Here is a 25,398-nt window from a genome sequence, read left to right as displayed (position 1 = left end):
GATGCTTAGTAGTACTCTTTCTGCAGCTTCAAGATGGAAGGTTCTAGGTGCATGAATATGTTGACCAATGACCTCCACAACATAAGAAATGTATAGTCTAGTCATAGAGAGCTATAGAAGTCTTCCAACCATTCTCTAGAACTGCTTGATGTCTAACAAAACTTCACCATTATGTAGTTTATGATTCACCTCAGTAGGAGTGTCAGTTGGCTTTGCTCCCAGATGTGATTTAGTCCAATTAAAACTGTAAAATAATTTCAGATTATAGCAAAGAAAGAAAAAGGAAGAAGAAGACAACAAGAAAGAAGAAGAAGAAGATGGAGAAGAAGGGAAAGGAGAAGAGAGTTAGATGGTCACCTCTTCTTCCTCTTTTATCTTTTATTAATCTTACTAAAATTGAACAAATTACAAGTCTGCCCTTAAGTGGGAAGCCATAGCACGATGTTCCTTGCCACCATAGCATAGTAACTGGAAGTGAATCTCCTATCATCAATACACCTATATCAGTCAGCATCAGTGTATGCTTCCAACTTCATGTGTCCATGCTTAGCAAACAATATACACTTCCCTGGAGTCCTTTTCAGGTAACACAGAACCCTCTTTGTAGCTGCTAAATGTGTCTATCTGGGAGAATGCATGAACTGACTAAAGACACTCACTACATAGGAAACACTTGGCCAAGTCATCCAAAGATATAACAAATTCCCAAGTAGTCTCTAGAACACCCCCTTATTTGTCAATAGTTCACCATCAGTAGCTGAGAGCTTGTGATGTAGGTCTATAGGAGTGGAAGCTGGTTTAGCACCCACTCCTACAAGTATATCAACGACATACTTGCATTGAGAAATGAATATATCATTCTTAGACCAAGCAACTTTAATTCCCAAGAAATATCTGAGTTCACCCAACTCTTTGATCTCAAACTCAGTGTTAAGAAACTTTTTGAGATTAACCACTTCCTGAATGTGATCACCAGTAACCATAATGTCATCAACATAAACAATTAGAAGGGTCACCAAGGAATCTCTCCTCTTGACAAATAGGGTATGATCAAGGTTCAAAGTATCGGAAAGGCAATTTTAAGATACGTATCGAGATATGCCTTGGATACACATGTGTGTTGGAGAAAAATTAAGATATGCATGGAAATGCACAGAAACACTATTAGAACTTCAATATAACATAAAAATACACCAATAACACTAAATATCAGGCTTTAATAAGATAATATACATTAAATTAATATATTTTAATAGAATTTATGAGGAACCGTATCATAGTCAATATACAGGAACATAAAATTATACAATCATATCACAGAATATATTAGTTTCTTTTATATATAATTTTATATCTAGTTTTCAGTCCTTATGGGCATATAAAAAAATGTAATTAATTATTACTTATTTTTTAATTTCAAAAATTATAAATAATAAAAAAATCATATTTAGAGAATAAATATCAAATGATATATGGATATTGTAGATCAACCATGTATTAACAATATATTGAGTTCTTAGGGATATATCATAAAAAATGTATTTGATTATTATTTATTTTTAATTCTGAAAGTTACAAAAAAAATTCAAAAAAACATATTTGAATAATAAATGCCAAATGATCTATGGATATGATAGATCAACCATATATTAACACTATATTCAGTCCTTATGGGCAAATCACAACAAAAAATAAATAATTCATATTTGTTTTTAATTCTGAAAATTACAAAAAAAAATCATACTTGAAGAATAAATATCAAATGATCTATGGGTATGATAGATCAGCAATATATTAACTCTATATTCAGTCCTTATGGACAAATCACAATAGAAAATAAATAATTAATATATATTTTTAATTTCGAAAATTACAATATATATATATATATATATATCACACAGAAAGTTTCAAATCTTACATGGATATGGTAGATCATCCATAGATTTCTAACAGTCCCTACATGCAAAAAAGAACAGTTTTCATTTTTTTTATTTTTTATTTTTTCCAATTTTCCTCATAAAAATTCATAGATCTACACATATAATAAAAAATTGTGATTTTTGACATGGGAAATGTAGATCAGCCAAGAATAGAACACTTCCAAGCATTCAAACAAGAAAGAAACAACAAATTAAAAGGATTAAATGAAAAAAAAAACGTTGAATAACTCACCTATTTTCGCAATAATTTCCAAATCTTCAACTTTGATGTGTTTTTTTTTGGTAGATCCGATAATCTAGGTAAGTTTTCAAAGTTTTGGAGCGGTTTAGGGGGGGGGGGAGGAAAAAAGCCTTCTTTCCCCCATACTCTGTTTTTATTTTTTGCCCATATCATTTTGGTGGCGTATTAGTCGATATGCCCCCCGTATTGGTAGCGTATCGCTCGATACAGGTTCGTATTGACACGATACACATATGATACACAAAAGAAATACGGTATGCACGATTTCTATGTGTTTCCCGTATCTTGATTTAAAAGATATGATACAATATGCCCCGTATCAGGCGTATCATATCGAAAATTTGAACCTTGGGTATGATTAGACCAAGTCCGTGTGTAACCAAAAGTAATAAGGGCAGCCCAGTATCTCTCAAACTAGGCTCTAGGAGACTATTTGAGGTCATAAAGAGAATTTACACATTCCTTCACATGCACCCCTAGAGGTAAAGACATATAGACCTCTTTATGCAGGTCTCTCTATTCAAGAAAGCAGTTTTAACATTAAATATGAAGTGGCCAATCAAAAGTTGTAGCCAGAGATAGCAAAACCCGAATTGAAGTCATTTTAGCCACAGGGGGAAAAGTCTACAGCTAATTAATACCATATATTTAAGGGTTTCCTTTCACAACGAAACAAGCCTTAAACCTCTCAATAGTACCATCAGAATGATATTTGATAGTGAACACCTATTTATAGCCAATTGGTTCCTTCCCCTCGGGAAAGTCCACAATTTCTCAGGTATTGTTTTTATTGCAAAGCATCTATCTCAATCATCATAGCATCCCTCCATTTTGGTTTGGATAAGGCTTCTAGGACATACTTGGGAAAATGTCCTATATAAAGCTTTTGGAATTTCTGAAAACTTTTTTCTTGAAAAATCCATAAAAATCACAAAAGCATCAAACAACTACAAGAATCATAGCTAAATTCCTCTAAAACCAGGTTGAACCAAACTAGGTAGGCTTCATGGACTACCACCGTCACTTGTATGCACTGCTGATGTTATCCAGTGGCAGTCTAATGTCAACAAGTCATCCTATAGGAGAAAATCAAAGGAACAAATCTGCCCAAGAGTCTCTACTTTCTCTGATACCAAGAAGTCAGTCTAGGGTTTATGGAGAGAAGAAAAGAAGAAGAGGAGGAAGAGGAGAGAGACTGTTGAATGAGAGGTGTGTTACTCTTCACACTCTCAAATCTGATATTTATATTTTGAGGAAAAATTACAGGAAAACTCTCACTTGGGCACCCATATACAAACAAATAACGAAAAGACCAATGACACCTTGCCCAAGCATTCCCTTTATCAGACCAAGCAACATCTATACCAAGGAAATAGGCCAACATCCTTCACCTCAAATTGTGAAGCTAGAAATTCTTTCAACTTCTAAATCTCTTTTTCCCTATTTCTTGTAATCACAATGTCATCTGCATACACAATTAGAATAGCAATGAGATCTCCCCCTTCATTTTACAAATAATGTGTGGTCAGCTTGACACTGCATAAATCCAACTTGTTGAACTACCTTATTGAACCTTTCAAACCAGGCTTTGGGGGATTGTTTCAACCCATATAATGGTTTCTTCAAATGACAAACTTTCTCCCCACTTCCTTGAAGCTGAAACCTAGGGGGCTGAATCATATATACCTCCCCTTGAGGTGAGGCAGAGAAGAAAGGACGAGACTCAAAAATGGAAGCATGAAGCATCCATAGAAATGTAGAAGAGAATAGAAGATGATGATAATATATGATTCAAAACTTATATTACATTTATTGATTAAATTAAGTAATTTAATCTGTAGATTATGATAATATGTTAATATATAGTTCAAAACTTATCATTATGATTTAAATTTTATAAATATTACTTTTCGTATTACTTATCAGCATATTCAAGTATTAAATTGAAGAAAAGTTATTAATTCACTTAAGTGGCTCAGCAGTCAAGTTAGACCATGGACTTTGTAATCATGAGTACCTGGGTTCAAATCTTCGAAGTATTATGGGACTTATTTTAAGGCATGTTCAGTTCCACCAAGGCTGGTTCTCTAGGTAAGCTCGGGTAGGGTGAACCTCTAAACCTTAGAACCAGCTTGGGTGGGGGTCGGTTCCAAGAATTCGGAACCAGACCCTACCTAGTACCATATTGGATATGGTTGGTTCGAGATCGACTCCGACCTTCTGGGTAAAACCTACCTATTTTCTCACCCCTACATATCTAAAAGAGGTCATGGGACAAATTGATGGTTTATAGCATATAACTCTCTATATCCACAACTTAATTCGCTATCATGAAATGATTTCTGTGGTCAGACAGGCGGTGTTTTCAACGGATAGATCCAAAGCACTTGGTCCAGATGGCTTTACAATGGATTTCTATCAGGATTGTTGGGATGTGGTCAAAGAAGACCTTGTTGGGGTGTTTCAGGAATTTGCAGATAAAAAAACGGTGAGCCCTGGAGTCAATGCTACTTTCCTAGCCTTAATCCCAAAGAAGGTAGATGCAAAGAACCCTAAGGACTATAGACCAATTAGTCTAGTGACAAGCATCTATAAAATCCTGGCTAAAGTGTTGTCATTGAGAATCCGAGTAGTACTACCCTCCATCATCAGTCAAGAACAAGGTGCTTTCGTGCAGGGAAGGCAAATAACGTATCAGATCCTAATAGCAAATGAGTGCGATGAGGACATGAGAAAGTCAAGAACCCAAGGTTTTGTTTGTAAACTAGATTTGGAGAAGGCTTATGATCTTGTGGATTGGAGTTTTTTACTAGAGGACCTAGGGTGCCGTGGGTTTGGAGCTAGGTGGTGCAATTGGGTAAAGGGTTGCATTAGTTCCTACCATTGTTCGATCCTTCTTGTTTTGTGTGGCCTACAAAAAAAGGAAAAACGATGTGGATATGTATTAGAGCAGCAGCCTTGTGGACAATTTGGGAAGAATGGAATGCTAGGGTGTTCAAAGAAAAGGAAAGAAGCTTACAAACTGTTGAGGATTGTATATTGACTAGAGCCATTCATTGGCTAAGAACTTTGGATTTTTTCATACGTTTTCCTTTGATGACATTTGGAGTAACTGGAAGGCGGTAGCCACTAGTCATACGAGGAGGGACAAGGCAGTTGCAGTGTGGAAGCCTCCTCCTGAAGGTTGGGCAAAGCTGAATTTTGATGGTAGTAGCCAAGGAAACCCAGGCCCTTTGGGGATAGGAGGAGTGCTGAGAGATAGAGAGAGCAACACCCTAGCTTTGTTTTCAGGCCCTGTGGGAATGGGAGACTCAAATAGAGCAGAGATCTTAGCGGCTGTACAAGGCATCCAGATTGCTGAACAGTTAGGAGTTCAACACTTGATAGTTGAAGGAGACTCTAAAATTGTTGTGGGATGGCTGACAAAGCCAGCTTCAGCTATGTGATGATATAGAGATTTATTGAGGAAAGTCAATTGGCTCACAAGAAATATGACAGTTACCTCTCTTTGGGTAGAAAGATCAGCAAATTCCTTAGCGGATGGACTAGCTAAGCAAGGGGTTTCAAAGGATCATTTGTTTTGGGCTTCTATGCAATTTTATTTCTGTTTATTTCTGCTTATCCGGTTCTTAATTGATGTAATACTTTGTTAGAAGAGGTAACAGCTCGTGCCTTTTCATGGGTTTCTTGTATTGCCTAATATTCTGATTTAATAAATTATTTTCATTCATAAAAAAATAAGATTTCTGTGGTCTATGATGGTTGATTGAGTATCTTTGAAAGGAAATTCTTGCTATTTGTTTCTAATTTTATTGAGCTTTTGATGCCTCTCTCTCTCTCTAGACAAAACCATATAACTATAGCAGCAATTGGCCTGAATTACAATATCAATAAAACAACCAAAAAGGTTCTAATGGGTACCATTCACATTGCTATTTACAATATATTAAAGCGCGTAAAATCTCTCTCAGAAACCTTTTAAAACCTTTCCTTAACCTAACCAATCTGTTGCTAGATACCAAGATCAATAAAATAAAAGTAAGATATACCCAAGTAATTGGACTTTATGCCATGTACTGGATGGCACGAATTTTAGATACAAACTAAGCATAGGTATTAAAATCAACTGGCTAGACAACTTACTAAAACCTATCCAAATCTTCTATAATTTCAACCAACTAAAGGTTGGGGTGACCGCTCCTTTTGCTCCACCATTCCAGAATCAACTTTTGACTTTGGACTATATCTAGCCATTTACTATCTTGAACATATGGCATTATTTTAAACTTCCATGGAAATTTTATAACTAATCCTTAGCATTTTCTTTTACATTTTGTTCTCCTTCTGTTTCTTCTCGTTTACCATACTTCATATTGCTGGTAGACTGATTTGCATATGTGTACTACATGCATACACTTGTATGCATAAACTTTTAATTGTGGAATTATGTTCGCTGACAGTTGAGATACTAAAATGCATACACTTGCATGCATAAACTTTTAATATTTCTGTTTCTATTGTTGTATCTCATTGTTGATCTGATCAACTATCTAAGGTAGATATTGAAGATGTGATGTATGTCGTAAAAGAGTTGTGGCATGGGAGAAGTGCAAGAGATCAATCTCCAAAAGATGTAGGACGCGGAATGTGGCGATCTGTTAATGAGTTAATGCTTGTAAGGTAAGAAGTGTTTTTTAACTTAATTTCCATTTGTTAATTGTATTACAGGGAGAGAATGTGCATTAAAAGCATTTAATTGGTCTTTCTTCTTCTGGGAGTGGTACTTATTATGCCCTGGTGAAAATGACATGGAAATGCAAATTATATTGATTTTTATGAACCATATTGGGGTTAAGTCAACAATGTAAGCTCTTTTTATCATCATTCCATCATCTGGCATGATTTGTGTTTGAATTAGGGTAAGAAGGATAATCATGGTTATGTTTCAGTCTGTGCTCACTTCATCTGGAGAAGGGATATTGTTATATATTGTATTCCTATCAAACGAAAGAATACAAAGTATGATAAGATTCCCTTCATTAAAAGTGTCTATGCACGATATACCCATTCTGGCTAAATGTGCTTCATTTGCATCCAATTTTATTATTGGAACTTGTCACATTATGGAATAACTAGTATTGAAAGAAGATACAAATTGTGTGATGCTTTCAAATAGATATTCTCATTTTGATTCCAAAACAACTTATGTCAAGGTAGCTGAAGAAAATGCAAAAATTTACTAAGTAACCTACTCAGAAGCTGCTTACTTATGGATCGTGGGAACACAGATGTGGGTTGATTTGGTTTCTGTCTATGGGGATTCCTCATTTACATTAGAGAATTGAAGAAACTAATTTTTTTAACATAAAAGAGGCCATTACCCAATGTTGGTTCCATCTATATGGGGTCTTGGGAGGGGTGGACAGGATATGGTTCTTACCTTTGGCGTATTTTGCACAAAGGGGCCGCTCTCAGACTTGAACCCACATTCTCACACTCGATGAGATTTTACCATCATACCAAGTAATGACCCCTTGACAAATCTGTCCATTATGATCATATCAGACATTGATGATTTGACTGTTTGCAAGATGGTAATATTTTAGGTTGCTATTATGCAATTGTCATTGTGGTTTTTCTCTCTCAATTTGCATTAACACGTTTTAATGTTAAAACAAGTCATAAGCATTTGAGAAAGAATAATGCTTGCAGAGTTCTATTATCAGATGATATAGTTCCATTACTAATGTTCTGATCTATAGTGAAACTGCACCTTAGTGGTCAACAAGAATCAAGAGAACTAATTATATATCAGGGCATTGCATTGTATACATGAGGAGAGTTCCATCACTTATCTAAATGTTTTCTTGATGCTTCCTTGGTGTTTTCCAGGTGGGACCAGGCAAAGCCAGCATCTGTATCAAATTTGATTCTTTTAAAATTTAAGGAGGTAATATATAGAATTTTATATTAAAACTATTTACATTTTTTTTTACATGGTTTAAAATGTTTACATATCTAATATTTCCACAACATATTTCCATTTTCATGGGTACTGATACAAAATATAACTCATTCTGGCCATGAATTCATGTGCAAGTCAAGCTTGCCCCCAGCAAAATGAGAAATAGGGAAAACGGAAAAAGAAAGACAAATAGGGATTTAAATGAAGAATTAATGTTGGAACCCAGAAACTTGATAATATCTTTCTTTTTTGTGATAGATCAAAAGAAAAATAAAGAAAATTGATAAGACCTTTTTCCTTTCCTATTTAAAGAAAATTGATAATATCGAGGCTGGGTATGCCATCATTTTGCTTTTCAGATGGTTCTGGTGTACACAGTGTTTTAAAAGTGCAAGGTGCAAGGGCCAATTTGTGCCCAAAGCAAGAGGCGCAAGGCGATGTGCGCGCCTTTTTGAAGCAAGGCGCAAAAATACAAAAAATTGCTAAAAATAAAAAATGTCAGAAAATTCAACAAAAAAGCCAAAAAGTTCAAATAAATGCGAAAAAATATTAAACATAGTATTATTAAGAAATATAAACTTAATTTTTAAAATTAATGATTTTAAAAAACCTATTATCTAAAATTAAAATACATAAACATAACATGTATAGCATATTCAAATGAAAATTTAAAAATAAAATTAAACAAATAAAACATTTTCAGGCATGTAAAGCCCACAATCTCTTTTTTTCCTTCAATTGCATTACTTCATGTAGCTAATGTGATGTAAAACATACTACATTCCTAATTCTACGAGTCACCTTTGTGCCATGCCCCTCGAGGCAAGCCTGAAAATAAGTCCATGTTAGGATCCTAAATTCTTAGTTACACAAAAAATAATGCTTTTATAATTTTAATTGCTTTTTAAGAAGATATTTTAGTAGGGTGAATGAATGAACAACATTACCAAAAGGCACCTGCCTGGGCCAAGGCGCAAGGCGCCTTTTGGAAGTGCTGCACCTAGGACCTGGGCGAGGCGCCTACCCTAAAATGCGCCTCGCTTGTGCGCCTAGGTGTGCCTTTTAAAACACTAGGTGTACACCAGCTCAATCTCAAGGATGCTTTCTATTAGAATACCACTACCATAGTCAAAATATAGTTGTCTTGGGATTTTTCTAGAATTGTTTGCTAGAAATCGAGCTCTCCTTTCTTATAGGTATTAATAATGTGGAAACTATATTAAGAGAGATAATATACAACAGTGTATACAAAAAGGACGAGAGGGCAAATGAAGATATTAAGAAAACACCTTGCACTCTATCCCCACGAAAAGGTATAAACCTAAGGAAAAAACATGTCAAATTTATCCCATAAAAAACTCAATGTTATAAACCATTACTACTTAAAAGAAGCATGCTCAATCAGCTATCTACAGGACCATCCATTGTGAAAAGTGAAAACTCCCTAAAACCAGCTGTAACCAACCAACCTGGACAAATGACAAAGGCCAACACTTTTTGCAGAGACTAGTTAGCAGCTCCATTCAAATAACCGAAATAACACCACTAGAGAGCTTGCCTTAATGCCTTCTACAAACTGAGTAGATTCCAAAGGGCCAATTGGTTAGGGTGAGATTTCCCCTGTTCCTCGATCTCTGCTTGCAAAGCTTTCCCCTTTCCCTCTTTTCCCTTTGAAACTGACTCTCCAATGATATATTGTAAGAGTCATACATAGCCAACATAATGTCTTCATCATCTGGCATTCCCTTTTAAAAAATTTCTTAGATTTGGTGTTTCCACCCAGAGAGAAGAGAAGAGAAGAGAAGATAAGAGAGAGAGAGAGAGAGAGAGAGAGAGATCCCCAATATATCCCCATTTGCTATGTAGTGATTCGAAATCTTCCGTGATTTTTTTTTCGAAATATCTTTGCTGATATATCAACGATTTCATTGATAGACTATATATTTAAAGTTTAAAATTTTAAAATATTACTAAAAACTTTTCAATATTTCATTAAAATTGTCATATTTTTTTAAAATATTTTCCTAAAAGAACAAACAAGGAATTAGTGATTGGATAATTGGCTTACTACTTTGATATGATTTGCTTACTAAGTCACTATAATTCAAAGAACAAGAAAAATGGATATAACTATGAAAGAGTATTCTCAATCTAATCAAAATACATGGTAACAACAAAGGCAAAAGTTAAAATGGCAAACAATTGACATAAATAAAGAATAAAAGATGGCTAAAGACCAAGGGAGACAAAGAGAAACACACCTATTACAATTGCTTTTTTTTCCTATTTCATTTATATAATTCTTTGCTATGGTTTTTTGACCTTTAAAAATGCAATTATATTTTTCCATTACTAATAAAAAGATGCAGTTATATTTCTTCTAATGATGTCTTGAAGGCTTATTAACTAATTTAGGCTCTGTTTGGAAGGAGTACAAATACAAATATCTACAGTGCAAATGCATACAAAATATAAGGTTTCGTACTCTACATATTTGTATTTGTACTCCTTCCAAACTGAGCCTTAATGTTTCTAGAAAATTTTCGTGATCTTTTTGATTATCCAAATATCTTAGAGAAATTAGCAAAATATCTCCGAAATTTCTCCAACTCTACATGGCGAAATGTTCATAAATATCAATATTATGAACCATGCTCCCAACTTCTTCCGAGTACCACCCTTCTATATATAGCATACCAAGCACCCCAAATGTTGGCTATCCTTTGCTAACCCCCCTACTGTAAAAAATGAAGCCTCCATCCTGGGGGATTATGCTCCAAAATAACCATTTCTTTACTGTTCCCCGTTTTGCTAGACCCACCCTCATAGATGCTTGATTGTTGCTCACAGAACGACATTGTACTCCATCCTTGCCACTCATATTTTTGGGTAGTAGGAATTTTTATCAATGAATTCAATTTGTTTGTTATGATCAGAAAAAAGAAAAGATGGCTTTGTTGTTTGACTCTTCTTTAAAGATTTTAGAGTTCCTTTCTTCCCATATACACCAAAGTTTTGCTCTCCCAATGCATCTCCATTACAGTTTAACCTTTCTTCCTTGTTGGGGAAAGTAAGATTTCCTAAACAAGAAAGACGCCCTCCAAAGATTCTATAAGAGAGAGGGCATCTGAAATCTCAAGATCCCTCAATCCTCTCCTGAGGACCCAAATCCCAAGACAACTTCTAATTAGTTGTGGAAATATGGTGGGAGATCAAATGATCTTTATGCATAGAAAGTGAATAGAGAAGAGGAAATCTGCCCTTAAAGGGCATCTTTTTCCCTCTAAAAGTCTACCCAAAATTTTGTTTTCACCTCCAAGAACACCATATTTGATATACTGCAAAGAATCTAGCAAGATGGAGAGCATATCCTAGGAATATCCAAGGGAGCTCTTGAATTCAAACTTGTGTCCCAATTATTGGCCAATAAACCATGAATACTTTTGATGACAGCATGGTACAATTTGACCAACTCTACGGGAATCTCTATGACCATTTGCCTAGCAGTGTTGCATCTCTTGACCTAAGCTAATCAGTGTAGTAGTGCCTCATTCTTTTTGCAACTAAGGCTGGAAATTTGAAGATAAAAAGGTAATAAATTAGTAGGTTGGCAAAAGTTTATTTGATTAATTCTCCCCCAATGAAACATAGTTTTTCTTACAAGATGCCAACTTCTTAGCAAAATTGTCCATTCTCCCCCTCTTTTCCCTTCAACAGCACTCCACCTCCATCAACATCCCAAAGTCTTCTAATCATATCCCCTTTGCACCTCTCTTACTCCCTTCAACTTGAACCCTCCCATTCCACACTTGATACTCTGCTATCTCATTTTGACACTTCTACCATTTTCCCGTTGTCTAGCTACCTCTTTTCCTCCTATATAAAAACGCCAATTACCTTTCTAATCTCAATCTCCCCATCAATCAGCTTGGTCAATTCCACCTGTACATCATCAGGCCACACCTCCTGTTCCTCCTCCCATTTTGTATTATCTTCTATGAACTCTAAATCGCCCTCCCATTTGGCTTTTGCTGTTGTATTGCTTGACTAGGGCTGCAAGTCGGGCCGGGTTAGGTCGGGTTGAGGCCAATCCTAACCCAACCCTAAGTTCTAAACCCCAACCGAGCCTTCAACCCGACTAACCCAACCCTAACCCTAACCCTAACTAAATTCAATCAACCCTAACCCAATCTAACCGAACCCAAAGTCAATTTCGGGTTGGGCCCAACCCAACCTTCTTCCCATCCCTTAAAACCTCATAGAATTTCTTGATTTTAGATCTTAACTCAACTCTCACTATATATATTAATCCTATGTTTCATTAGTATTTATTTGTTGACTTTTTTTGGTTCTTTTGTTACAAAATTTTCGAAAAACAAGTATCAGAAATGACTATAGTTTATTATGAGTTATGACTTACGATAGATATTTCTTAGGCGGCAAACAACATAGAGGAGATGAAGAATAAAATTTTCAAAAAACAAAAAATAATGTTATTAAGGTTTAGTCTTTCTAATTAAAATTAAGTGAAGTGACTATCTTAAAAGAAATACATGATACTATATGGTGGGGGCTATATAAATATCATGCATCTAAACAAATCAATGTATGTTATATATTACATATAACATATATTTATATATGACATACTATAGTCAGATTCGGGTTGGGTCAGGTTGGCTAAGGGGTCAACCCTAACCCAACCCGAAGTAAAGTCGGGTTCATGAATTTCAACCCTAACCCTAACCCGAGCATCAACCCAACCCAACCCAACTCAACTTTTTCGGGTTGGGTTAGGGTTGGGTTTGGGCCAACTCGGCCCAAGTTGCAGCCTTGTGCCTGACTTACCACATTAATGCCCCTTTATCCTGAATAAAACTGCTATTTTCTTTGATTACCTTCTACTTCTACTTGATCTTCCATGGGCCCAAAAGGTTGAATTTGCACCAAACCTTTGAACTTGGAACTGATTATCTGGGCCTCCAAGAGAAACAATCAATCCACTGAAGTATTTAAGCCTTTCTGTAACTGAGTGGCACATGTATGCAATGTGATTAATCTTCAATACTGGAACTGGTCCCAAACCAGTTAAACTTATTAAACCTGTTTGCTTGGCTACGCAGAATGACATTTTGAATCCATTTTGTGAAGCATACTTTCTCAAGGCATCAAATAATAAAATTATGTTGTGAACAAAATAAGAGACACACAAAGGAAGACTTAATTAGTTATTTACTTGAGAATTGAAGTTGATTGTATGGATGTCAACTGTTTGGTCATCAAAGGGTTGTTGCTTTCAATTACCAGAGTAGACGAGTTCACTTCTCTATTTGGACCTTTATTTGGTACACATCCAAGACATATCGGTGATTGAAATGGTGAATTTAAAGTGGATTTTGTGTGTGTATTACCTCTTTTACAATGAAATGAGCTTGTTTCTGAGGTAGTCTTTCATTCAACAACATCTACAGTAGATCCAGTGTGCTTTACAAGATTTTTCTTTCCAAAGAATCTGAACTCCACTCAATCTATGCCCTGTCTGTTTCTGACAATGCTAGCCTCTTTACCAATTTAATGTCAAGAATGATTCCTGCGAGGGAAACTTTTTAGTGTCTAAGAATGCTAAAGTATGTTGATCAAGAATTCAAAAACTTAGAGGGTGTTCAGGACACAGGTACAGTTGTCTTTTTTTTCTGAGTTTTGGAAATGGAAAAAAGTTGAAGCTGTTAGGATGGGCATCTGTGATTTGGGAATTGGAAATGAGGTTTGTTAGATACTCAAAACTACCCTCTTTTCTCAATAATATAAATGTAGTGGATTTTTAAAAATGGAAAGAGTTTCTGCTGACATATGTGTGATGTGGAGAAGGATTCAGTTTGAAACTAACCCACCAAACATTGCCATTCTGCTACCATGTGTGTATGTGTGTGTTTAGCAACAGAAGAATGAATATATCATCATGAAAGATCAATGCCATTCATTCCCAAGTTTTAGGAAAGAAAGACAAGGGCTAGAAGCCTAGAACTACTCCAAGTAGGGGCTATAACCACATTATATATCCCGGACAAGCCAAGGTAGCCCTCCTCCACGCATATATCCCCCAACCCTGGTTAAGGTGGGATCCCAAGTCTCCGCTACAACCAGCCAGACACGTTACTAACTGAGACAGTTGACACCTTTCCCAAAGCCCAGATATACTTTGTTTACTTGTTAGGAGCACGATACTTAGATACCTAACATTTCAGACACCATAAATACCCAATATGATATGATGTATGGCACTTGTAAATGGACCTGTTCACGGGCCAGCCCAGGCTTTTCCTCTTTATTGACAGAAAATGACCAGGCCCAAGCCTGTGCCTGGCCCTTGTATAAAGCCCTAAGCCCAATCTGGACAGATATATTATAATATATAATATTATTTTACACAATATTATATAATACATATTATATATTATTAATATATTATATATATTTTTTATATATAATATTATCAGGCTGGGCTTATTTGAGAAAGCCCAAGCCTTAGCTCATGGGCTTATTTGATAAAGAATGGGCTGGGCTGGGCCATCCCGTTGGGCTACCTGGCCCATGAACAGATCTACTTGTAAAATACTGTCTGTAAAGTTTCACTTACATTTTGTGATCCTTATACTGCCTGTTGTGAAACTTGTTTATTGGTTTGCTGTTAGTATGCTGTTAGTATGCTGTCAGCCTACAGGGTGTTTGGTTCCGTTTACATTTATTCAGTAAACGTTTATTGATGGTGCCACATAGGCGCCATCTCAGCATTTTCTCTCTCGCTCTTCTGCATATATCGAAAATGTAAAAAGTAAACTTTGGTTTATGTGCATGTCAGCCGTTTGTAGAAGTTATTTTTTGAAGCTTCCACAAACAGCCAGGTGTTTATTCACTGTTACGCTGAAGTGGTGCCTAATTGTCATAAACGGTTGCAATTATTGCATTTCTCGGTTTTACCAGCAAATAAAATACAAACATTTATTCAATAAACATAAACGAAACCAAACACATACCTAGTCATCGTAGGTGCTGTCAGTTAGTTTTTCCTTTCTTTTTTTGTTATTTGTTTATTATTAGGAATTGCCACCAAGGGCATTCTTGTAATTTCTGATATTATTTTAAGAGAATATAAATAGTAAGCTGGTAGGAGCCAGCCCACGTCTTTGGTTCTCAATTGAACCTCTCTCTTTCTTCTCATCTCCTCTCTCTTCTCTTCTCTCTCTCTTGTATCTCTCTCTCAGGAAAGAACACATGGTATTAGAGCTATAATTCTGGGCTCAAAATTTTTTTTCCTCATCTGAATCTCAGTTTTTTTTCCTCTCTTGATCTCTTGGACATGGAAGACCAAGAATACTAATCGGACTGGTCAAAGTCTTGCTGCTGTTGTTCTGTGGGTTCTAACTTGGTTGTAACACCAAGGAAACCTTGATAGAAGAGGGGCGATGCTGGGATGACTCTCCTCTCTTAGTTCGATGCTGTGAAGAATATTTTCTGGGTTCTTCAATGCTGTGAAAAATATTTTCTGGGTAGTTCAGTGCTGTGAAGACTATTTTCTGGGTTCTTCGGTGCTGTGAAAAAGACTTTCCGGGCTTGCACCTTCGTACAGGTGCTGGACAGGGGTATGTGTCCCCTCTTTCTCTGTGGTCTATGCTGTGAAGAGCTGTGAAGGCCGTGGTTTTGAGGTTTTCATCTTTGTGCTGGACAGGGGTATGTGTTTTTTTAATCATGTGCTGTTGTCGAACTGTTAGTAGGCCTTTTTAATGACTCCCTGTGGCCAAACTATTGCCGTTAATAGACTGTTTTCAGTAGCCTGTTAGTAGACTAGTTGCTGGACTGATTACTAGGCTATTCTATAGGCTGAACTACTGCTGGACTGTTTTCAGCAGTATTTTTTCTCTTTCCAGAAGTGAAAATTCTTGGAAGCTTAGCATTCTGTTGTGTGGGATCTGGTCTGGTATATCTATGACCATTTTTTCTCAATGGCAAGCTATGATTCAACATCATCTGGAGTTACATCAACTCGTAGTACAGCTGGTATGGGGGGTGAAAACATGATGTTTCCCATGCCAATTACCCCTTTAAATGGCCTAAACTACCTAGAGTGGACTAAAAGTGTGAAACTTTATGTAACAGCAAAGGGAAAAGCTGGTTACATAAATGGCAGAGTGGAAGAACCCAAGTGTGAGACAGCTGAATATGACAGGTGGGACCATGAAAACAGTATGGTGATGTCTTGGCTCCTTGCAGCCATAGAACCCAAGGCGAAGAACTTTATGTGGGCAGACACCGCTAGTGAGATTTGGGAACAGGCCAAAACCACCTATTCTGAGCAAAGGCATTATGCCAAAAGTTACTAGTTGCAAATTGAATCCTCAACCTGCAAACAGGGAAATCATAGTTTGTTTGCCTATTATTCAGCCCTTATTTCCGTATGGAAAGAATTTGATCACTATCAGGCCATAGAGTGGAAACATGATGATGGTGCTAAGGCCTATAAGAAGTTGGTTTCTCAGCCGCAGGTGTTTGCTTTTTTGTTGGGACTAAACCCTGCTTATGAACCCTTGAGAGTCCAGATCGTAGGAAGCAAAGAGTTGCCTTCGGTTCAAGAGGTATATGCCCTTGTTCAATCTGAAGAAAGTAGGCGGAGTGTGATGGTTACAACTGAGGGGGAGCAACAGATAGCTTTGACTACAATGGGTAATAAAAATATGGTGAAGAAAAGTGACTCCAAAAAGGCTGATGATAAAGACAAGTTATTTTGTACCCAGTGTTGGCGCTTGTGACATACATGTGACACGTTAGGAAATTCACGGGAAGCCCAAGTGGGCAGTGAAGAACCAAGAACAGGGTAAAGTGCAAGGTCAGAAAAAGTCGAATACAACACATAATGCAGCACATGTGGCAACCCAAGATACTTAAGCTGTTGGTACTACCCGAGATCACTTTACTAGTTCTAATCCCAAGGAAGATATCATGAATTCCTTCAAAGATCACTTGGAGTCATATGGTCGGGCTTTGCAACAGATGGATAGTTCAGTTATTGGTACTCCTTCATTTGCATCTACGTCAGGTAATGCGGCTTCTGCATTCCATGTCACCACTACCACTGATTCCCCTTGGATCATTGACTCAAGGGCCTCTAACCACATGACCAGTAAGCCAAATTTGTTTTAGACTTATAGCCTTTTGTCAGGAAGGGATAAAGTGAGGCTTGCATATGGATCATTCTCCTCCATTGCAAGCCAAGGATCAATATCCCTTCCCCATGGCCTTAACCTAAATAGTGTGTTGCATGTTCCCCAACTTCCTATAAATTTGCTTTCAATCAGTAGCATCACATACTCTTTAAACTATAGTGTAACATTTTTTCTTGGTTCATGTGTTTTTCAGGATCTAACTTTTAGGAGGACGATTGGTAGAGGAAGCCTAATGGATGGTCTTTATATTCTTGACAACAAAGTTGGTCTTTCGGTGTCGTCCTTGGAGTCATATAGTCAGTCAAATAAGAGTCAAATTTTTTTTGTGGCATAGTTGGTTAGGTCATGTTTCTTTTGAAATAGTGAAGTCTTTGTTTTTGTTTTTTTTTAAGTCATGTTCAGTGTCAAACATGTCAGTTGAGCAAACAATATAGAACAACTTTTCATTCAAGTAATAAAAGATCCAATTTTCCTTTTCATATTGTGTATTCTGATGTATGGGGGCGTACTACTATAATCTTTGAGGGCGGGTATAAGTACTTTGTCACTTCGACCGATGATTTCTCCCGCTATACATGGGTATTCCTGATGCATAGTAGATGAAGTTCCAAAGATCGTGCAAGACTTCCAGCAAATGGTATTTACGCAGTTCCATGTTAAAAATAGATCTTTCAATCAAACAATGCCAATGAATACTTCCACAATGAACTTAATGAGTTCTTTGCCTCCCATGGATCTATTCATAGAAGCTCATGCACAAGAACACCACAACAAAATGGTGTTGCCGAAAGAAAAACATACACCTTGAGGTAGCTCGAGGGATGATGTTGCACATGAATGTTTCAAAAAGGTTTTGGGTGGATGCTATAATTGCAGCTACTTATGTCATCAATTGCATGCCCTCTATAGTGTTGAACTACATGGCCCCTCATCAGTTGTTATTCCCTCATTCAACTCTATTTTCCATTCCCATGAGAGTCTTTGGCTGTCATGCTTTTGTCCATGATTTGTCTCCGTCTCGAGGAAAGTTAGACCCTCGGTCCATTCCTTGTATCTTTCTAGGGTATCCTTCCTCTCAAAAGGGATATCGGTGCTTTGACCCCGTTATTCATAAATTTTTTGTCTTTATGGATGTGTCCTTTGAGTCTGAACTGTTCTTCCCTACTCCTCAGAGGGAGAGTAGTGTGAAGAGGAGAAGCAGGTTTAAATCCGCCAAATCTCTCTTCTATTCCGGACCTGGCCCCCTTCCTTGTCTTCCAATGTACACGCCGTAGAGATCAGCAATTTGATAGAGATGTGGAGCTACCAAACATTGAGCATCTGACACCGTCAAATTCCTACAAGGTAAGTCCAAACCCTACTATACCTATTGACACCCCTGCTCCTACTATGGATGACCTTGACATTCCTATTGCTCAAAGAAAGGGAGTCAGGTCATGCACTACCAAACATCCCATCACCCAATGTGTCTCCTATGATCACATTTTCCTCTCATATTGAGCTTTCCTATCTGTAGTTGATTGCATCTCTGTACCTAGAAATGTTGCAAAAGCCTTAAAATACCCTAAGTGGGCAGATGCTATGAAGGAGGAGACTAATGCCCTCCATAAAAACCAAACTTGGGAATTGGTGGATCTTCCAAGGGGAAAAGACCCAATGGGGTGTAAGTGGGTGTTTACAGTTAAACACAAGGTGGACGGGACAGTTGAAAGGTATAAAGCAAGATTAATAGCCAAGGGGTATACTCAAGTGTATGGAGTTGACTATGATGAGACATTTGCTCCAGTAGCTAAGATGAACTCAATTCGAGTTCTTCTATCATTAACTACTAATCTTGATTGGGAATTGCATCAACTAGACATTAAGAATGTCTTTTTAAATTATGACTTAGAGGAGGAGGTGTACATGGTTCAACCCTCGGGATTCTGTGCCAAGGGAAGTGAGAATAAAGTGTGTAAGCTAAGAAAGTATCTCTATGGTTTGGAACAATCTCCTAGGGCTTGGTTCAGTAAGTTTCATATGGCAGTTCAGCAAGTAGGGTTCAAGCAATGCCAGTCCAATCAGACACTCTTTGTGAAGAGATGTTAGGAACATGTTGCTGTTTTGATAGTATATGTGGATGATATCATCATCGTAGGAAATTGGAGTTCAGAAATACAACAATTGAAACAATTCCTTGCATCTAAATTTGAAGTGAAAGATCTAGGTCCTCTAAAGTATTTTCTTGGGATTGAAGTTGCCCACTCAAAAAGGAGTATCTTCATTTCTCAAAGGAAGTACACTCTTGATATGTTACAAGACACAGGCAAGTTAGGTGCAAGACCAACAGATACTCCTATGGATGTTGATCATAAATTGGGTAACTGTGATGGTGAACCTATGAGAAATGTAAAACAGTTCCAAAGGTTAGTGGGGAAGTTAATTTATTTGTCCATGACTCGTCCAAACATTGCCTATTCAGTTGGGGTCCTAAGCCAATTCATGCACTCTCCTAAGAAACATCATTTGGAGGCAGTAGAAAGAGTTCTTAGATACTTAAAAAAGTATTCAGGAATAGGTCTACCATTCAGTAAGAATAATCATCTAAAGGTGAGAGTCTTTACAGATGTTGATTGGGCAGGTGTTGTGGATGACAAAAAGTCTACAAGTGGGTATTGCACATTTGTGGGAGGAAACCTAGTGACCTGGAAAAGCAAGAAACAAAGTGTGGTAGCAAGGTCAAGTGCTGAAGCGGAGTATAGAGGCTGAAGTTCTTTGGCTAAAAAATCTTATAGGGGAGCTTGGAGTTGTTATTCATAACCCTATGTCTCTTTACTGTGACAACAAGGCAGTCATTAACATCGCCAATAATCCTGTCCTACATGAGAGGACCAAGCACATTGAAGTGGACAAACACTTCATAAGAGAAAATTTGGAAAAAAGAGAAATTTGCATCCCTTATGTCAACTCCAAGGAACAACTTGCTGATGTCCTCACAAAAGGATTTCCGTACTCGCGATACAATGAGTTGTGTGACAAGTTGGCATGATAAACATATACAGCCCAACTTGAGGGGGAGTGTTGTGAAACTTGTTTATTGGTTTGCTGTTAATATGCTGTTAGTATGCTGTCAGCGTAGTCATCCTAGGTGCTGTCAGCTAGTTTTTCCTTTCTTTCTTTTTCTGTTATTTGTTTATTATTAGGAATTGCCACCAGGGGCATTCTTGTAATTTCTGATATTATTTTAAGAGAATATAAATAGCAAGCTGGTAGGAGCCAGCCCACGTCTTTGGTTCTCAATCGAACCTCTCTTTCTTCTCTTCTCTCTCTCTCTCTCTTATCTCTCTCAGGAAAGAACACTGCCAAAAACACAACCACAGAATTTATTGGTTATTTTGAGTGCATGCATAGTTACAGGGAAACCACTACTTAGAGTAGAAAGTAAGAACGCTTGGAAATGATGTAGAGTGGAAATATAATTTTCATCGTGGAAATAAAATATATCCAAGCAACTATTTTCCATCTTCAGTGCTAGTCAGTTATGCACATTTTAAACACAACATTGGACTGAGGGGCTTCTCATTACCATTCTACAAAGCTGCACACCTTCTGTGACTATTCTTTTGGTAGAATTTTATACATCTGACAGCATTCTATGTTTTTTGCTTAAGGTTTCATGTAGATTTGCTTTTAATAAATATAATATACTTGCAATTTCTATACTAAAATGGACTCTGCTTTTGGTATAGGCTGATGAACATGAATCAAGGACACTTGATGCCATAAAAAAAGAGGAACCAGAATTTTTCATGCGGATAACATCTGTACTGAAGCGAGCTGAAATAGAGTACGATTTATAAGTGGAACTTTCATTCACCAATCAAATGGGAACAGATTAAGTTTCAACTTCTTTGTGACATGAATCAACTATCAATGGGCTTACAGGCCTTTGCAGTAGGCCTTTAGGACTTCCCATTTCTTGATTTTTTATTTTTTTTCAATGTAAGGATTTTCTTTGAGTTGTTTTTTGGCATGGCCTTGCTTTTGGGGCCGTAAATTTTGTACCATATTTCTAGTCTAGCACGTTCTGTTGCAACAGAAATTTTGTTCTGTTTATTGGGAGAGCCCTAAACTTTTCTAATTGCAGAGTTGGTGACCTTTTCAATATTGTTCCAGTTCATTGGAATTTATTAGTATTAGATTCATTCAAGCCCAAAAATATAACTAGAGTTTTAGGCTCATAGGCAATATACCAATCACATAAAACTCCATTTGTTTGCCGAGCAATTTTATTTGAACTATAATGAGAAAAATGCAAATTCTGGTTCAATTTTGTTTTGGGTTTTACTTTACATTTCTTCAGGTTCAGGTTTTATTTTAGTTCATCTGCACTGCAAACAAAATAAGGCAGAAGTTAGATAAAAATAAATTAGCATTTGCACTCACAATTTTGCACCAGTGCAAATGAAATTGCACTTCAAACAAACCAGGCCTAGAGTACACATTGTAATATATTAATATTTCATAAATGCCAAGATTGGTTTGGGCGTGATCGGGACTCAGTTCAGGGCAATATAGCCGAAATTTCAGCTCACGTTTGGTAAAAAGAACCTAGTTGGCCCATCACATTTACACCTTATATGATATTTAACATTGAACACTACCATCCATACACACTAAGGTACTGTTGGATAGACTTCTACTTTTGTATTTTTAATAGTATCAAAGTATAAAGCAAGGTTCAAAATATCATTACATATCGGCCTGTATCGGCTGATTTGTATCATTTTGGGACCCTTTCGATAATGCCCCTACAGTGGGTGTATTGGGGGTCTGACCAGTTCAGAGGATGGAGGGATCTTAGACTGGCTCCCTCCCCTGAACCAGTTTTTGAAAAAAATAAAAATAAGAAAAGGTAAAAGAATGAGTATCAAAACGCCCGATACACCCCCCGGTGTATCAGGCGTATCAATATTTTGAACCTTGGTATATAGTACATAAAATGCTTTTATTTTGGTATTTTTGTTTTGAAACCGTTTGTGTAAAAAATTTTGTAAAATGTGCTTTCAAAAACAAAGCAACCATTTCCTGTTTGGTAAAAGCACTCCATTCATGCTTCCAATGATGGTTTCCGGTGGTTTGGTGGCTGAGACCGGCGACAGCAGTCTAATTCCAATAGCAGCGAGCAGAGATAGGGCCGAGAGTTGTATCGGAGGGTGATCACCCAAAGTATAAAAAGCCGACTTCACTCTTTTGGGGGTTTCCGCAGCGGTGAGTTTTTGCTTCATATAAAATAGAACATATGAAGATTTTATGGTTTCCCATTATATGATCTGTACGAAACTCAATGCAAGTTTTTGCTTCATATAATATAGAACACATGAAGATTTCAATGATTGTTTTGAAATATTTAGCAACATTTTTAGAATCGGGTAATATTCAACTTTTCTGTATCACCCATTATCATACTTTGAACCTTGGTTTTGACTTCGAAGTTAAATGGTTCAAAACATAATCACACCACAAACTACACAACACCCTTGAGACGTTTGCATGATAGTTTTCACTTTTCAGCCATACTATGCCCTAGTGAAATTCAGTATTCTGGATTACACATTTTTACAATGCTGCCAAACACTCATTAAAGTGAATAAAGTTGATTGGATATTGGTTCAAGTATGCATACGAGGAATGAGTCCAACTCAGAGGAGCCATTTGATAACAGCTGAAGTTACTGAACTGAATTACCTATTCAACTTTGGTATGGCATTAAAGAAAATACATGTATGTATAGTACAAAAAGCCATTTAGTTCAGTCACTGCTCTTACTAAACAACAGCTAGAGAACGACTATAAACATTCAAACCAGCCGGCCGCTACTCCCAATTCATATCTCTATCACTTGAAATAGTGGTAGGGGAGAGCATATTTCAGTTGAAATCAAAAAGCTGAACCAAAATTTTGGTTTTGAATTTTTCGATTCAGTAAACCAAATTTTTCTGGTTTTAACTATTATCATAACTCATTGCTTTGTCCATTTAAAAGAACTAAAATGGTTTTATTTGGAGGGATGCATTGTGCAATATTAACAATCAAGTAAGAATTTCTTTCTAGTTGTGGTTTTGGCAATAATTCATTTTAAGCTTTTCTCATGTCTTTTTCTTGTACCTTTTTAGCTTACTCGTAGTTTCAGTTGGAATTCTTCGTATTTTTGGATGGAAAGCTGATAAACTTCCCTTGGTTGCTACAAGCAAGGGTAATTAGGAACAGGTGAGGCTATTGGTTTGGGTTGTTATGGTGTTTCTTTTAATTATTTTTTCTGCCAACTGGATGAGATTTTAATTCCAATTCTAGATAAACTGATCATTTGTTGCCCTTGTAAAATTGGGTTTTGTGATGCTGTTAGACCTAGGCCCATGGATCTCCACCTTGTTACCTAATGTCAAACTGTTCTCAGATCCAAATCTAAAATGATCTTATTGTTTATTGAGAGTTGTTTCAAGTGCTCCATTTCTTTTCTTTTTGGAAAAAGAAAGTTGTTTTGGAAAGTGAGGGACCCACTTGATTTCTTCACAATGAAACTCCGGTACATGGCTGGACCATTAGTATTAGGAATGTATTAGGGTTGTCAGATTCTATTCAAGATATTCCTTATTTTATCTTCTTTCTTTTTGTATCTTTTCTTTTCCTGACCTTTGTGGGATGTGTCCATGTTGTTCCCTTGTTTCACTAACATTCTTGAATGCATGGAACCATTTTCTAACATTCCTATTTTAGATTACCTTGTCTTGAGTGAATCACCAGAGTTTATTGTATTACTACATTGTATTCAACAAGGCTGATTTTGGTTTGAAAGAAAGGTAGGGAACCTTATGCTAGGTTAGCATAGGTTTCCCTACTTTTTCTTTGAACCAAGCATGACCTAAGAGATTGTTGTCAAGCTCTTCTTAGTGATGGTTTTAGCAATCTGAGTTACTCTTCAAGTTCCTTCAAATGACTTCATTTTTTATCCTGTCCTCTCTTACAAATTAGAATAATATTTTGCATTTATGTAGTTCTTTGAGAAAATTATTGGGGGGAAGGACATTTGATGTTTGTTGCCTATATTACTCATGCTTTACTTGTTAATTCTTGCAGGTTCAAAAGGAAGTGGTACAACATTAAAGCAGCCATTATTGGTTGAACATAGGAGCAAGGCGTTGAAGTTTTATTTATTTATTTATTTATTTAGGACACTTATTCATGTATTCTTGACAAATGATAAATGTGCTTTGTAATTGCATTTGATAATTTGAATAAAAATTTTATTTGAGTAGTATGCCTTTAGTAATGGTTACAATGGAAAATCATAGTTTTGCAAGATAATTTCTAGTATTGGGTTTTGAAGATTAATTTATAGCAATCATGTTATAGCAACGGTTTATCAAGAAAACCATTGTTATAAATAGCCTTTAACAACGGATTTCATGATGAACCGTTGCTAAAGATATCATTTAGCAACGGTCTTATAGAATGACCATAGTTACATATCAAACAATTTTCTATTAGCCACGGTTTTGTCCGTTGCTATAACCTTTTTAACAACGGTTAGTCTATTGTCTGTTGCAAAAGGTTAAGATTATAACAACGGTCATGTCTGTTGCTAAATGATATCTCTTGCAATGGTTTTAAAAAACTGTTGCTAGAACCTATTGCCACGGTGGAAGAAGCATCGGTTTTGTGTCTGTTGATAGTCCATTGTTATAGGTCTGTAGCAATGGTCTTAAGGACTTCTAGCAATTGATTTGTCCGTTGTTAGAAGTCAAATTTCTTGTAGCGACTTGTGGTATGGCATAGTGGTAAACTTGTAGTTGTTACTAATAAATGACTAGGGTTTAAATGCCTTTGTCTTTTATTTGTGATTTTTAATAGTCAGTAACATACTAATTCAAATTCAATTTTGAACATTGCTTAAATGCACTATTTAATTTGTCTTTAATAGCGTGTTATTAAATGTGATAATTTGCGAAATTTTAAACCTTGACTGTCATGCCAGCCATTTGTGGCCAGCAA

General features: G+C 36.5%; 1 protein-coding gene and 1 long non-coding RNA gene across 3 annotated transcripts in view; both read left to right on the top strand.

The window, feature by feature from the left end:
• Positions 1-21,511, top strand: part of LOC148855296 (NAD(P)-binding Rossmann-fold superfamily protein) — a 54,804-nt gene extending 33,293 nt beyond the window's left edge. For both annotated transcript variants that reach the window (XM_088941269.1, XM_088941270.1), the window contains 3 exons: positions 6,740-6,864; positions 8,077-8,134; positions 21,096-21,511. In XM_088941269.1, coding sequence (XP_088797395.1) covers positions 6,740-6,864; positions 8,077-8,134; positions 21,096-21,206 — 294 coding nt within the window. In that variant the 3' untranslated portion in view covers positions 21,207-21,511. The remainder of the gene's footprint in view (positions 1-6,739; positions 6,865-8,076; positions 8,135-21,095) is intronic.
• A 1,857-nt stretch (positions 21,512-23,368) lies between these two features.
• LOC148855295 (uncharacterized) lies at positions 23,369-24,672 on the top strand. The gene is made up of 2 exons (XR_016095124.1): positions 23,369-23,616; positions 24,484-24,672. It is a non-coding gene; the product is annotated as an uncharacterized LOC148855295 (long non-coding RNA).
• Positions 24,673-25,398: the final 726 nt, after the last annotated feature.

This window comes from Nelumbo lutea, chromosome 4, assembly GCF_056320005.1.
Source record: "Nelumbo lutea isolate HS-2025 chromosome 4, American lotus-T2T, whole genome shotgun sequence".
Taxonomy (NCBI): Eukaryota; Viridiplantae; Streptophyta; class Magnoliopsida; order Proteales; family Nelumbonaceae; genus Nelumbo; species Nelumbo lutea.
Note: the sequence above shows the minus strand (reverse complement) of the source record. Positions and strands in the feature narration are given on the sequence as shown.